Source organism: Anoplophora glabripennis, unplaced genomic scaffold, assembly GCF_000390285.2.
Source record: "Anoplophora glabripennis isolate ALB-LARVAE unplaced genomic scaffold, Agla_2.0 scaffold1440, whole genome shotgun sequence".
Taxonomy (NCBI): Eukaryota; Metazoa; Arthropoda; class Insecta; order Coleoptera; family Cerambycidae; genus Anoplophora; species Anoplophora glabripennis.
In genome coordinates, this window is record NW_019417518.1 from 39653 (window position 1) to 56614 (window position 16962).

General features: G+C 34.6%; 1 protein-coding gene across 2 annotated transcripts in view; it reads left to right on the top strand.

Moving 5' to 3' along the window:
- Nucleotides 1-16962, top strand: part of LOC108916388 (mismatch repair endonuclease PMS2) — a 21431-nt gene continuing 4469 nt past the window's right edge. For both annotated transcript variants that reach the window (XM_018722631.2, XM_018722632.1), the window contains exons 1-6: nucleotides 1-214; nucleotides 2807-3087; nucleotides 3162-3321; nucleotides 8839-9184; nucleotides 14515-15735; nucleotides 15789-15889. In XM_018722631.2, the coding sequence (XP_018578147.1) occupies nucleotides 2977-3087; nucleotides 3162-3321; nucleotides 8839-9184; nucleotides 14515-15735; nucleotides 15789-15889 (1939 nt within the window). In that variant the 5' untranslated portion in view covers nucleotides 1-214; nucleotides 2807-2976. The remainder of the gene's footprint in view (nucleotides 215-2806; nucleotides 3088-3161; nucleotides 3322-8838; nucleotides 9185-14514; nucleotides 15736-15788; nucleotides 15890-16962) is intronic.

Here is a 16962-nt window from a genome sequence, read left to right on the forward strand (position 1 = left end):
CCATAGACAATACATTATTTATTATTTATTAGTTTGTCTATGTCCTTATTTGAAATTTATGAGTTTGTTTCTATCTAGAGATTTGTTGGTTTGTATGGAATGAATTGAGTCTTGAATCCAAAATATGAAAATAAATTTATATAGAAATATTTTCCATATCCAAATTTATATCTAAGAAGTTACTGGTTTCCTTATCCTTACACTAATATAAAAGGTAATGTAATATAATTTTTTAACTTTTATTATATCTATGTACCTACGTTTTTTAGAAGCTTTCCGTTTAAAAGTGAATCACAAAATAAGTGTAACAGCGACGTTGAGACGAAATTTCGGGATAGATTCCTTTCATCAAAACAAACCAAAGAATTGAAGTAACATTTTTTGGTGAAACAATTTCTAAAAGCTCTTAAGTTCTTTCAAAAGTTCAAGACTTGAAGTACAGTTTTTTAACAATTCAATTAAATCAATTCAATCAAAAGGCTTCAAATTGATACACTGAGGTTTCACCTATAATACGTACTACATTCATGCAAAATTGTAAAACTCGTATAAAATTACACATTACTCATGTAAAAACAAAGTTAGGGCTTGTTTAAGGAGTTTCAACTGTCGAACGAAGGTATTATGGTGCTAAAGAGAAGAAAGAGAAGTCAATTCAACAGTTTTTGAGTAGTTTATAAAAAAAATCGTGTTTCCCGTCCAATCTTTGAAGGATCATGGGTTCCTTAGCAATTATTTTAAGAAAAATTGTTACTCTTGCCCTGAAAGTCTATTGCAACGTTGCTGTTACATTCTAAATAAAAATAAGTTATTTTTAATGCGGTAGGTTCAAATATTCAGAAATGTAGTTTTATGTGGATCAAACATCTGTATTAAGAAATTATTGAATATAGTTGTTGATTTTATGCTTAGAACTCAGTAATTCTTTTCCAACATTTAATACGTCCAAGGTGCACCAGATCGTCTTAGAGCTGTTATCCATTATTTGTTTTTTAATTAAAACCTTTAATTTTAACAATTTCTTGTCTTAAAGTTCTGTTGAAAGTAAAAAATTGTAATTACTACAATAAATATTTTGCATACCTCAATGCGTTTACATACTGCCTATATAAACAAGTACTTCTAAAACAATTTTATATTCCTTTTAACACCTTCACATTGAAGTTTTTCTCCCAGCTTTATTTTTAAGGTACTTCTTCAACTGACAACTGGAAAAATTGGTACAAAATTTAAGGCGATGAAAGTAGAGCCAAAAATAGTAAAAAAACTTGCTCTAAACATTGGTCTTCCGGGGCACCGTTACTGATATATGGCTCTCCAAAGGAGTCATCATTTGGATATTAAAATAACTTTCTTTCTGATTAAGATAATGGAATGAAAATTGTAGGTAGTAGGTAATAATCATACCATAAGGGTCTTTAACTATCATAAGTTTCATCAAAATCGTTTATAAATAAGGATAGTTTTCTAACTACCCTTAACAGAAATTTTTTGAATTTTTTTATTCCTTTGAATTATCAAGGAATTAATATTTTTTTTAATGAATGACTTTTTTGAAGAAAAAATGACCCTACTCGAATTTTGCGTAGTTTAGTCAGAAATAATAATTTTTTATGTAATACATGGCTCAGAACAGTAACTTTATTAACATTTTCACATAGTAGGCATCTTTCATGGTGACAGTTTCGTTGTAATGATACTAATCGTTTAAATTTTTACGTTTCTTTATCTTCTTATTTATGATCTTTGTGCTTGACTTTGCATTTCACTGGATTTTTTTTACAACCATGAACCATTATGAGCAGACGCTCTTCTTACACTCGCAGTAGGATTACGTTAAAAAAATCCTAAAATTAATTCATCTAAATCATGCCTACGCCTCCTTGGATGGCCAAATTCACATCTTAGAGTTAGGGCTCCTGATTCCATCGTTCTTGCATACATTTTTCCAAACATTTTGCAGAAGGTTGCCTTCCATCAGGGAAATATTGCCGATACTCTTTTTGAGCCACCAGACTATTTCCATTACAGAAACCATAAATAAAATGCATATCGGCATATTCACGGTTAGTAAAAGCATGATGGTTCATGGTTGTAAAAAAATTTAATGAAGTGGAAAGTCAAGCACAAAGATCACAACTAAGAAACGTAAGAATTTAAATGATAGCACACGGATGTTAATATCAATACAACGAAATTGTCACCATGAAAGGTGCCTACTATGTGAAAATGTTAAAAAAAAAATAATATTTGGTTGATAATTCAAAGGAATAAAAAAAATCGAAAAATTTCTGTTAAGGATAGTTAGAAAACTATCCTTATTTGTAACCGGATTTTGATGACACTTATGATAGTTAAAGACCCTTATGGTATGATTATTACCTACAATTTTGATTCCATTATCTTAATCTAAAAGAAAGTTATTTTAAAAAATATCCAAATGATAAGACTCCTTTGGAGGGCCATATCTCAGTAACGGTGCTCCAAAGGACCAATGTTTATAGCAACTTTTTTTTACTATTTTTGGCTCTACTTTCACCTCCTTATATTTTGAACCAACTTTTCCAAACACCCTGTATATCGTTTTTCCCGTGTTTTTGTTGAAATTGGTAATTGTTGCTATAGTTAACAGTAAACAGGACCTATTTAAACTGGTTTTCTGTAGCAGTATGACAGCTTTTGATTGTTTTTGTTATGCATGCGGCATTATCATTGAATATTTTAAATGTTACAATAATAGATTTTTCAGTATTTTTTTTTGCTTTGCTTTAAAAAGTGAAATTAAAAGTAAATGTGTTTATTGCAGCTATAGCATCTGAAGAACAATAAACAAGCTCAAAAACGTTGGTACTTATTTAAAAAAAAAATGTGTTTTAACGGTTACAAATTAGTATCAAGCAGAGTATTAAGTATTTGTCATACAAACAGTGAGAAAGGAAAATAAATTTCAGTAATAATCACAAGCAGATTGATAAGATGTTGGAGGAGAATAGTATCAAAACATCTGTAGATAATACATTAGAAAGTAACTGTAATTTAATAAAACCTATTAATCGTGAAGTTGTTCACAAGATTTGCTCTGGTCAAGTAAGTATATATTTGTTTAGTTATTTATTTTGTTTATAAATAACAAAATACTAACTTTTTATTTTATTTTGTAGGTTGTGTTAAGTCTAGCCATCGCAGTGAAAGAGTTGATAGAAAATTCAATAGATGCTGGGGGTACTAGAATAGATGTTTATCTGAGAGAATATGGTTCTGACCTTATTGAAATATCTGATAATGGTACTGGTGTGTTAGAAAAAGATTTTGAAGCGCTAAGTATGTTATATTTCTTTTATTGTCAACTTGTCGGAAATAGTGTTTGCTTGAAGAAAAATAATGTGTAACATGAAATAGTGAAACGCAGAAAGCAGACATCCGTTTTGTTCTTGCACAAACACAGTAAAATTGATTGTCTCGGATTACTATCTTAGATTGATATACAGTGTGTACAGATTTGATCCGGAATACCAGTGTAGAATTTTACAGGGTGGGACGATTTTAATGTAAATTTTTTTCAGAGTAGGGCGTTCATAGACACACGTATGGGACATATTGTTAAGGAGATAATGTTATCTCGTGGCTTGCTATGATTTTTTTAATGATGGTTTTGGAAAATCGTACTAGGTATTTTTTTATTAGAAATTTGACAACACTGCGTTATTCAGCACCATTTAAAATCCAAATACCCAAAATTTCATTAATTTATGTAGTGCAACTACATAAATGTTTTTTTTATAGAACCCCAAAGTCCCAAAAACTGAAAATCCTTATTGTAGTTTGAAGGGCTTTTAGAAATGAGTAAAAACAATAAAATACAATTTAAAAGGGATGAAATATCACGTTAAGAAAGAAAAAACAATACAAATTACCATTAACAAGTTAATAGTGCTTGCACAAATTAATACCAGTCAAGGAAAACAAAATTGGAAAGAAACACCAAAATGTTTTTAAATAAATATTCAAATTCAAAATTATGCTATTAAAAATTCAAATATTTCCTTTTTCAACTAAACCACCTTGTATACATTTCAATTCTTTTTTTATTTTGTTTAGATACGTTTAATAACGTTTCTTCGTTAATCTGATTACAAGCTTCCGTAATTCGAGCACATAGTCCTTGAAGATAACGTGATCGATTCCTATACACAATGTTTTTCAAATGTCCCCATAGAAAAAAATCTGCTGGTGTAAGATCAGGTGTTCTTGGTGGTCAGTTTATTAAATTAGAGCGTCTACCTATCCATCTGTTAGGAAAGTGTGTTTGAAGCCATTCTGTCACAAGTCTGGTGCAGTGGATAGGGGCACCATCTAGCTGTAGCATGGAATTTTGCCATTCAAGCAAAGGAACATCGTCAAGTGAATCGTAAAAGTTCGCAGAAATGTGTGAAAAATATTTCCATTGAAAAAGAACAGGCCGTATAATCTCTTTGACCAGAATTGCCACAAAAAGCATTAATTTTCTGGGAGTACTGACTTTTGCAGTTAATGGGGGTTTTCAGATGGCCAATAACGAGTATTTTGTGAACTTACTATCCCGTTAGTAGAAAATGTAGCTTCGTCCGTCTAAACGATGTTTTTTAAAAAATATCGATCTTGCAAATAGTTTTCTTGTGTCCAGAGACAGAACTCCAACCTCTTTTCTGCATCACCTGCTTCTAACGTGTGCAGATATTTGACTTTAAATGGCCTAATATTTCTTTTCTTTAAATGATTCCAAACTGTCATATTACTCATATTGGGTAAATTTCCAACTCGGCCATTATTCCATGGCTAGAAATTGGCCTCAATGATTTGGGATCGAGGGGGATTATCCCTCTTTATCCTGCCTCATCTCGTGTAGGCCTGGACAGCCTTCGTAGGTGGGCCCCATCCGTCGTCTACCCCGACCGCAAATGCGGCCGGTGTAGGCGCTTTGTGGGACCTCCTTTTGTCCTGGCTGGGCCCCGCCGGCTAGGGCCCTTTCTTCTGGCGCTCTTCTTGCTTCGCCGGCTCGTCTGTGTAAACCCCGGGGGTAGTGTCATGTTTATGTGTGGTATGGTTGGGTAGGGTAGTGCGGCTATGCAGCCTGGGATGCGCTTTGCTAAGGTGGCCCTTAGGCTAGCGCGGGAGGGGAGGGTTAAGGAGGGTATGGGGGGTGTGTGTGTGTGTGTGTGTGTGTGTCGTTGTCTTCGTTTCTTGATCCTGGCTGTCTCTGAAACAGAAAAGGTTAGCGGGCAGGGGGGGGGTCATTGGGGTGGTCACCCAGGGTCAAAAAGTTGGTGTCTAGGTCTTTTGTGTTTGTCGGTCACGTCGGGTACGTAGTCAACGGCTTGCCTGAGGAGGGGATTGTCATGTCTAGCGGCTACGTCAAATCGTTTCTCCGCGTTTTGTCTTATTGTCTGTGTAGCGTTTGTGTATTGTAAGTCTCGTAATATGTCAGTGTTTCTTACGTACCAGGGCGCGTCGGTGGCCGTGCGGAGGGCTATGTTTTCCACAGCCTGTAATGACTTTAAGTGGCTTTTTGCCGCGTGACCCCACGCCGTGGAGGCGTAGGTTAGCTGCGGTTGAAGTACCACCTTGATAAGCGTTCGCTTATTCCTTAAACTGAGGGTGTTTCCACCTTTGAGTAAGGGATAGAGCCTAGCCCTGGTGGTCTTCGCTCGCGCCACCGTCTCCACGATGTGCGGTTTCCACGTGAGACGCTGGTCCATCGTCACGCCCAGGTATCGTGTTTGTCGATTCCAGGAGATGGGTTCCTGGGATAGTGTCAGTCTGTCAAGGTTTTGTGGGATTTTTCGTTTGGTAAAAAGGATAGCCGAACTTTTGTTGGGATTAATTTTGACTTTCCACCTGTTGCACCAGGTTTCAAGTTGGTCTAAGGAGTTTTGGAGGAGGGAGACGGAATATCTAGGATCTACGGATTGGGATGTGATTGTCAGGTCGTCGGCGTATAAGTATATGTTGGTGTTGGGGGGATGTGGGATGTCGGAGTTGTAAATGGTGTATAGGTGTGGGGACAGGACGGTGCCCTGGGGGACACCGGCCTCCATGGGACGGGTGGTGGAAAGGGAATCTTGGATTTGGATGCGGAATTTTCGGTGGTGTAGGTAGGATTTTATGAGTTTGGTAAAGGATATGGGATATTGGTTGGTGAGCATTTTCATCAGTAGGCCTTCATGCCAAACCGTATCGAAGGCCTTTGCGACGTCCAGGAAGACAGCACCAGTGTACTGTCCCCTGTTGAAGGCCGCCGTGATGTGCTCGGTAAGGCGAAGGATTTGGAGTTCAGTGGAGTGATTGGGTCGGAAGGCGAACTGCTCGTCTGGAATGACTTGCAGTTCTTGGGAGTGGGTTCTTAGACGGGTTAGGATAATTTTTTCTACCACTTTGCTCATAGCCGGGAGCAGGCTAATGGGCCGGTAGTTGGATGGGATGGTGTGATCTTTGTTGGGTTTTGGGATAAGGATTATGTTTGCTGTTTTCCAGCGGGTAGGGAAGTGTCTTAGTCTGAGTGTCGCGTTTGTTATGTTTAGTAGGGCCATGAGGCCCTTGTGTGGTAGTCGTTTAAGTGTCGTGTTATGTATATTGTCGGGTCCGGGGGCTTTTCTGTTTTTAAGTCTGCGTATTGTCAGTCTTAGTTCGTCAGGTGTTGCGGGGGGGATTATGTCATTGTCTGGCTCTCTGTCGACGCGTCGGGCCGCGCGCTCAGCCACTATCTCGAATTCCTCGTCTTCGTCGGGCAGCTGAGGCAGTCTACACTGCAGTTCCAGGCTATCGGCGAAAGCCTCGGCCTTTTCCTGGTTCGTGTAAACCACCCCCACACTACCGTGGATTGGAGGAATTTTACGGCGAGCGGTCTGTCGCAGGGCCCTCTGCGTTTTCCAGAGGCTGTTGTCTTGTGGATCCAGCGACTCCAGGTGCCTAGCCCAGTTATCCTGGGCCAGTTCATCCAGAGCCGCCTTCACCCGTCTGTTAAGTACGTTTAAGTCATGTCTGTGTCGGGGGAGTCGGGTGCGGGTGGCAAGCCGTTTCGCACGTCGTCTGTCACGTATTAAGTTTTTTATGTCATCGGGGAGGGTGCCCCGAGGGTTTGTCAGTCGGGGGACAATAGTCTCCGTCGTAGTCTGAGTCAGGGCGTTTTTAATGTCAGTCTCAAGAGAGATCCAGAAATATTGGATTGTGGGCGGAAGACCCTTCGTATTGGGTGGATATTTGGGCATTTAACGGTATAGATTTTAAGAGGGCAATGTCGATAACGTCGGGGCGTCCTACGGGTCCGTAATGTGTCGGTTCTGTCGGTCCGAGTATCGTCAAGTCGTCGTGTCTGTCTTGGTAATTCAGCAGGACGCGATCTCTTGTGATCGTTGTCCCGCTGTGCCATATGGGGGACTTCGCGTTAAAGTCCCCGATGGCAATTGTCTGGGCCAATTTCCAACTGTATCAGATAAACTATTTGTAGGATTATTTCGGAAATATTCAATTACAGCATCTCCCTTTTTGCTTGATGTCCTGGACCTCTTTTTACCGTAGATGAAATATTACCTAAAGAAAATTTTAACAGGTTAAAAAATACTACAAATTAGAACTTACATGTACCACTGAGATCAAACTTGATTTATTCATGATACAGTAAAAATTGATATTTGTCGGTTTGGATTTTCAGCATTAAAAATTCTAACTACTTCTCTGTAACTTCGATCATTTCTGCCTGTTAGTCCAATTATTTGCACTTTTTCGTTAATACTTAAGTCCATTTTTATTTTACTAGCAAAATATTTCTCACAAAAAAAAGCCGTAATTAAAGCGTTCTAATAGATATCATGATTTGACATTTCACAATATTATTTGTTTTTTGTAGCATCCCTAATGAAACAAGAAAATAAATTTCTTTCCGAGTTATAAAAATTGTCTAGAGAAATTACCTAATTTTAAAATGTAATGGTACTCATATTGTTTTTTCTTTCTTAACAAGACCTTTTTAAATTGTATATAAAATAAGAATTTTCAGTTTTGGGCACTTTGAGGCTCTATAAAAAAAACATGCAACAACATAAATTAATGAAATTTTGGGTATTTCGATTTTAAATGGTGCTGAATAACGCAGTGTTGTCAAATTTCTAATAAAAAACTCCCTAATACGAATTTCCAAAAACATCATTATTAAAAAAATCATAGCATGCCACGAGATAACATTATCTCCTTAGAAATATGTCCCATACGTGTGTCTATACACTCCTCACTCTGAAAAAAAATTGACATTAAAATCGCCCCACCCTGTAAAATTCTTCACTGGTATTCCGGTTCAAATCTGTACATACTGTATATACAGAGTGTAACTTTGAGTAGAGGTCATATTTGTACAAAGGCTTCTTTTGACCTTTAGAAACAAGTATTATTAATAATTAATTTTTTTAAATTCTGTTTTTTTAACCTTTTTTTTTAGTAATTTTTTTACCCCCCTGCTGGACAAGCTAGTGTAACCTTAAATAACGGAGCGCTTTATATGAAATGACATATGTTAAATAAAATGTCACTTCATTTGAGTTTTTTAAATATTGACATTTTCATTTTTGTCTGTTAAGGTGAAAACAGTATTTTCGGCTTAACAGAGAAGAAATTAACTTTCATTCCATCTAAGCCATGATAAAATCCTTACTATGGTTTATGAGTAGAAAAATTTATATTACACTGATACCAAATAAATGTTACTGCTTATTGCAATGGTTTAAATACAAATTAATATATAAATAATTCTAAATCATATTCCCAAAGTTATACTAAACGATCGTCTGTAAATCATACTATATGTTTTAGCTTTGAAGCATTATACATCAAAAATCAGAGAATTTAATGACTTGGTAAACATTGGAACTCTTGGTTTTAGAGGAGAAGCACTAAGTTCTCTTTGTGCCTTGTCCGATTTAACTATTGTGACAAAACATTCCACGGCAGAGTTAGCAACTAAAATTACATACGATAAAAATGGAACAATTACAAATAAGGTTACCACAGCCAGAGAGAACGGGACAACTGTTATGTTAAATAAGTTATTCTCTACATTGCCCGTTAGACGAAAAGACTTCCTTAAAAATTTAAAAAGGGAATTTAATAAAATGTGCCAGCTGCTTTATGCTTATTGCTTGGTTTCAAAAGGAATAAAGTAAGTATCAAAAAAAAGTACTACTAAATCATTTTTCTTATTGAAGATGGTCGTGAGAAGGGATAAAAACGCTTTATTTTGAAGGTAGTATTTATAGTTGTCGTATCATTTGGCTATACAATTGCATCTAAGAAAGTGAAGCCTCGTCTTTCGAATGCCGCCTTTACCGCGGCATACTAGTTTGGCCGTGGCCTTCATTTGTACAAGATCTATTTTTTGTTCTACTGGAAAAATGATAAGTGTCGTAATAGAACTACGAATTTTCGTGAAATTTCATATGAAATTTTACGAAAACCGCTACTGAAACTTATCTTTTATTAAGAGTATATGGCAATGAATGTTTATCACGTGCGTGGGTTTTTGAGCGATTTAAGTGTTTTCAAGATGGCCGAGAAGATGTTGAACATGACACGCCACATCAAAAACAGATAAAAATATTGAAAAAATGGCTAATCTGATCCATCGGTTAACTATTGCTGCTATTGCTGAAACTGTAGGAATTGACAAATAATGCATAAGGCAGACTTTACATGAGAATGTGAAATTGCAAAAAATTTGTGCGAAAGTGGTGCCGAAAATTCTCACAATCGAACGAAAAGAAGCTCGGGAAAATATTTGTAGTGACACTTTAAATGACATTGAAAATAACCCAAACTTCTTGGAAAGAGTGATAATATGGAATGAATATTGGTTCTTCACTTATGTTTCCAGAAACAAAGCGTTAAGAGCGCAAATTCGCCAAGAGCTAAACAAGTTCGAATGAACAAATCAAAATTCAAAGCAATGATGATTATTTTTTTGATATGATTGTGTACCTTCACTGGATTCCTGAAGATCAAATTGTTAATCAACATTACTACCTCAAGGTCCTTGCTAAACTCTGTGAAAAAATAAAAAAAAGACCCTAATTGTGGAAAAGAAGTCATAGGTTCTTCATGAGGACTACTCACAAGCTCACAATACATTGTCTGTCAAGAAGTTCTAGCCAAGTATAACATTCCAGTGTTAGACCATCTGCCTTATCCGCCTGACCTGACACTATGTGACATCTGTTTCCCAAGGTCAAATCTGCATTAAAAGGAACAAGATTTCAGACCATTGAAGCTGTCTAAGGAAAAGCTCACATCATGAACAAGTTCACAAAGACTTTCATTGTTTTGACCAATCGAAAATTTGCATGGAGCTTTGTAGGGACAGAGATTGAAGGGGACAATAATTAAGTACATGTAAATTTAAAATAAAAATTATTACAGTAGCAGCCTTGTTATTTTATAACCACACCTCATATTTTCCTTGATTGAAATACAAATATTTATTTTAAATATTAACCAATAGTAAGAACTAATAGCAGAAATAAAAGCAATAATTGAATTCACTGAAATAAAATACTTGTTTAAATTCTTTCAACTTTTTGTATGTGACGATTGACTGAACGTGCATTGGGCTGGGTCAGGTATTACAGGTCGAAATTCCAGTGGCATTGAAATAACAAATATTTTTATATTATTTTCAAAGTGACCCTTTGTTCTTTATTTTTGACACTATAGTACTTGCAAAGATCAATTTTTTTTTTGATAAGTTATGAATCGTTCTATATATTTTACAGAGTAACTATTATTATAACATGGTTTATAAAGTTTTCTTCTAAAAAACTTTATTTTAATAAAAATTATTGTGTGTATGTATACAGCATGTCCCGCTGTAATGTCCGGAAGAGGGGAAAGGTTTTTATTTGTGGGTTTATGACAAAAAGTTACTCCTGCTTATTGCAAAACGGTCAAAACTTAAAATATTTGTTTTTTTTTTTATACAGGGTATTATACAGTATTTAGAAAAATATTATCAGGGATATTATTTAGGATCCATAGAGGATTAAAAATTTGAGGTTTCACTAATTTCTGTGGAATTTTTTTTATTAAACAAGGCGGGCACCTGATTGTGCATGCTATAATAGAGGAGTTTAAAATGACGGATGCTGTGGCTATAACAATCAAATAAATAATGTTTACTATCTTCTGTCAAAGTCACTTCGTGATTAATTAGGTAATATTTTATTTGAGATTACAATGCTCACTCTCGAACAAAAAGTATTTATTGTTCAGTGCTATGGTTTGGGTGAAGAAATATCATTCGTGGCAGTTCAAAAACGATTTAATGAGAAATGGCCTGACATAATAGTCACAGATAAAACTATAAAACGGATTGTATAAAAATTTAAAAGCACTGGTTCTGTATTAAAAAAGAAAAGGGTAACAACGGTTAACGAAGAAGAAAATGTTCTGAAATTAGTGATGCAATCAATAAGAAATGCCCCAAAGACATCTTTAAGAAAAAGAGCTTCAGAAATTGGAAACGTTAGTAAGTCTCGTTTACAAAGATTGTTAAAAAAAATAAAATACATCCTTATAAACTAAAGTTTGTCCATACACTAGAAGAAGAGGATGATTCTAAAAGGTTGAAATTTTGTTTATGGGTGGGTGAGCACCATCTCGAAAACAGAAACTTTTCCCACTATATTATTTTTTCGGATGAGGCGACTTTTTCCACGAATGGAATAGTTAGCTCTCAAAATTGTAGATACTGGGCTTCGGAAAATTCTAATTTTCGGATTAATTGTAGATGACAGTATTCAAAAAAGTTAACGTTTGGTGTTTCTTATATTTTTTTTTATAATAATAATAGTTTATTGGTGTTAGTTACTGTAACAAGTACTTACACAAGTCAGAATAAAAGCACTAAAAATACTTAAAACTAATTTAAATGTATAACAGTGACAAGCACATACATTTGCGCATCACAAAATATAACAGACGTCACACAAAAACAAACTCTAGATCACATATAATCATGCTCAGCTTATAAAGTGTAAATCGTTACATGACAAGAATTCCCTATAGTGGTAAAATGCCTGCCCCAGGAGAAACCTCTTCACCGTATTCTTAAAGGACATTACATTTAATATATTTAATTTGTGATAGTAACCGATTATACATCAAAATTGCCAGATAATTTGGGGTGTTTTGTGTTTTATTTAGCCTATAGTATGGAGTTATTATATTATCTTTGTTTCTTGTATCGTAACTGTGTTGGTTTGCATAGGTGGGACAGCTGTCTAAGTTTGATTTAACGTATGTCAGGCATTCCAAAATATACAATGAGGGTAAAGTTAATATTTGATATGTGATGAATGCATTTTTACAATCATCCATATAACCCAGTCCAGCTATGGTTCTAATTAATTTTCTTTGAATTGCAAATACTTTATCAAAATCTATGGCATGACCCCAAACTATTATTGCATAACTCATAATTGAATGGCACAAGGAGAAGTAGGCAGATCTCAATACACTAGTGGACACAGAACCTGAGAGATTACGAACAACAAATACACCACTACTCAGTTTTTTACAAATCCCATCTATGTGGATATTCCACCTCAGATGGGGATCCAAAAGGACACCCAAGAATTTTACAGCGGGTACTTCATCACCGGAAACATCATAATCACGCAGCGTAAGCATCATTCGTTGTGTTTTATTTCTGTTACATATAAGATTGTTACAAGCAAATCACTTTTCTGCTCCTGATTGAGCTTCATTTTTTCGAGTCTCTACATCAATTATATCTTTAGATCTGATAGAAATGGTGGTACCAAGTCTATATTTTCCCAACTTCTCAACTAAGATGTCATGTGACACAGAGTCAAAAGCCCTACTTAAGTCCAAGAATATAGTATCACAGAATTCAAGATTTTCATATGCGTCTAGAACGTTATTTACAAAGGCCAGTATCATGATTCTTTCGAAAACCATGTTGACATTCTGTGAGGAGTTTATTTGACTCAAAATACGTAGTCAGTCTATTGCACAAACATTTTTCTAATATTTTTGAGAGAACTGGAAGCACCGATATCGCTCGATAATTTGCTGGGTCATCAAGGTTACCTTTTTTGAATATTGGTGAAACTACTGCCACCTTTAGTATATTAGGAAATATTACTTGAAAAATACATTCATTTATTAGTTTAGTTAATGGATACACTATGAGATTCTTTATAATTTTTATGATTTTCACACTTAAGCCATATATATCTTTAGTAGCTTTACTTTTAAGGTTTGTAATAATGTCTCTTACTTCAATGTACGTTACCTCAGAAAATTTAAAAGTATTATTGGGTAATTTGTTATAATCAAAATTAAAGTATGGATTTAGAGGATCTTTCTGAGAACATAGTTTACGGGCTTCCAAATCCTTTGCAGCCGCTGTCGTAAAATATTCATTAAATATATCCGTTACGGTTGGACTTATTTTTGGTAACATTACTTTTTTTCTTTGCTTGTTTATAATATCCCACATACACTTATTAGGGTTATTAGCATTTTTTAACAGTTTCTCATTTGCCTTACACTTAACTCTTTTTATTTCAGATTTGTACTGCATGCGATAGATATTTCTCCTCAATTTATTTTCTGAACATGTTTTTTTTTGTATATCATAATAAAAAAGTTAAGTTGTTCACGCATAACTCTTAGATGATTATTAAACCAAGGAGGTCCGGCTGATTTTGGAATAGTTGGACCCTATTTTGTAGAGGGAAACTTGAACCAGCATTCTTATTTGCAGTTACTAAGTACGTTTTTCTTAAACTACCTAAACGATATACCATTAGCACACCGAGACAGGGCTTATTTTCAACAAGTTGGTCATCCATCTCATTCTATAATTATGGTTAGAGAATGGTTGAACCAACATTTTAAAGATCGATGGATAGGACGATTAAGTCCTGTTCCATGGCCTCCTAGAAGTCCTGATCTGACAATAATGTACTTTTATTTGTGGGACAATCTAAAATAAAAAGTTTATGCTAAATCGCTTGGTAATAATGTGGACACTTTAAAAAACAGAATAAGAGAAACAATTGCTAATATTCCTCTATACGAAATACGAAATTTGTGCAGAAATTGGAGGCAACAAATTGATTATTGAATAAATTTTGCAAATATCAAATAAAGTGGTACATACAAATTAGCTGCCCGCATTATTAAAAATTTTTTTTTTAATTTTAATCTGTGGATCCTAAATGACATTCCTGATATTTTTCGATATTGTAAAAAACAATGGTACTTTACTCTTTGCGACTAACAATATTTTTCTAAATACTGACCAGCCTGTATAAAAAATGACAAATATTTTAACAGTTTTGACCATTTTGGAAAAAGCAAGAGTTTTTACAAAGAGTGACTTTTTGTCGTACTCACAAATAAAAAACTTTTTCCCTCTTCCGGATATTGCAGCGGGACACACTGTATAATGATTACAATAACTTTTAGGTTTTGCTGTACTAATGTCTCTGATAAAGGTTTGAAGAATACAGTTGTTGCCACAGAGGGGCATAAAAATGTTAGAGAAAATATTATCAACATATTCGGAGCTAAGCAAATTTCAAGTCTGGTAGATATAGAAATTACGATACCAGATAATGATATATTAAACGATTATGGAATTAATCTTAAAACTGGCGAAGAAATTCCATTTACTTTTGAGTTTTTAATTTCCAGTGTTAGTCATGGAAATGGACGCAGTTCTACAGACAGGCAATTTTATTTTATCAATTCTAGGCCTTGCGAACCTACGAGGTTAATGAAATTAGTCAACGAAATTTATAAACAGTATAACGTCAATCAATACCCATTTGTTTTTTTAAACATTATAACTAAATCATCGTTAGTAGATGTAAATGTGACGCCAGATAAAAGACAAATTTTTCTTGAAAATGAAAAAATATTATTAGCGACTGTAAAGGCATCTTTAATAAAAGTTTTTAAGTCATTTCCTTCTACTTTCAAAATGCAAAACTTAGACGTTTCACATATAATTTCATCAGGAAAAACATTAGAAAGAGGCATAAAAAGAAGTATTTCAGATGGCCCAGTTAAAAAGGGAAGTATCTTGGACAGATTTAAAAAAAGAACAAAAACTGAAGAAAGTATTACTACTAGTAGCTTAAAATCGATGCTGGTTAAAAATAGTCCCGAAGTTCTTGATGAGATAGAAAAGGACTGTGATAAACAATTACGCATGTTAATTGATATTGCTTGCAAACTATCACCAGACAAAAATTCCGAGAATATCGTCGATTTCCATACAATAAAAAAAGAAAACAATTCTGAAGATAGCATCGATGATGTCAGTATTTGTCTTGACCAACCCCCACATGACACTATACAAAAATTTATACCGTTGAATATCACCATTGATGATATTAAAGCAGTTCTTAATAAGCCAAAAATGGAAGAAAATAAAAACATTAAGATCCGCTTTAGATCTGAAATTGTACCAGAAAGCAACAAATCAGCTGAAGATGAACTACAGAAACAAATTGCAAAATATGACTTTAAAAAAATGGACGTTATAGGGCAGTTCAATTTAGGATTCATAATAACTAAATTAAATAATGATTTATTTATTGTAGATCAACATGCTACAGACGAGAAGTACAATTTTGAACAATTGCAGATTTCCAGTGTTATAGATAGTCAAATTTTAATTAAGTAAGTGTCTGAATGTTTGTATTTAGATTTGTCTATAATTTTTTTTTTTTTAGTCCCAAACCATTGGAATTAACTGCCGGAAATGAAAATATTCTTATTGACAATATAGACATATTTAAGAAAAATGGATTTTCTTTCAAGATCGACGAATCAGGTATATTCTTATACATACTTAGAATAGTTAAAATTTTTTACTTTTTGCGCTTCAAACTGAAGAGAAGTACAGCGAAAATAATAACTTTCTAAAGCCGTTTTGATAATTACAGATGTGTTTCTCATAAATAATTATCTTAAGATGAAATCATAAGTAATTGAATTCTGGTTTTTAAATTCACAACAAATTTGAAATATAATGGGATGTTGAATATGTAATTTTCACTGTTTTTTTTTAATGATTAAAAAATGCTTTTTAAAAAAAATTGTAAAAAACGTCACTGAAAGCATTGTCCATCACTGGCCACTACTTTTTTCCATCTTTTTGGCAGCATTTCAATTCCGTGTTGGAGAAACGACACACCCTTTGAGATTATCCAAGAGTCCACTCATTTTTTGTCGTCTTCATATTTTTATGAAGACAGCTCACTATGTATCATCGATTGAAACGTGATAATTAAAGAGGCAATGTCTGGTGAATATGGCGGTTAGGACTTCCCATTTACTCGTTTCCAAGTAGGTTTTCACTGGTATTGCAACATGTGGCAGAGCGTTGTTATGCTGCAAAATCACTTTGTCATGTCTCTGCTCATATAGCAGCCATTTTTCCTTCAATGCTCGGTTCAAAAGCATCAGTTGTAGTCGTTTCATTCGGTTTGAGGGGCTTATATCACCAAATGCAGGGCAGAAACTTGGAACCGTGGATATTCGGCTTTGTTGATGATGTTGATGTATGGCCGGGCTTGCTCCACACTTTTCAATGCTTATGATTATCATAGCATATCCACTTTTCATTGCCAGTTACGATACGATACAAAAACCTTTCCTTTTCTGCCCCCAAAGCAGCTGTTCACACGAGCAAAGTCACCGTTAAAAATCTCTAGACTTCAACTCGTACTGCACCCATTGTCCTTGCTTTTTGAATCATTCTTAATGTTTCCAAATTTTCGAAACAATTTTGTGATCAGCTCTTAATGATTTTGCAAGTTTAGCTAGCTTCTGATATGAGTCTTCATCAACTAATGTCTCCAATTCTTCATCTTCAAACTGTTTCGGTGTGGCAGAGTGTTCTTT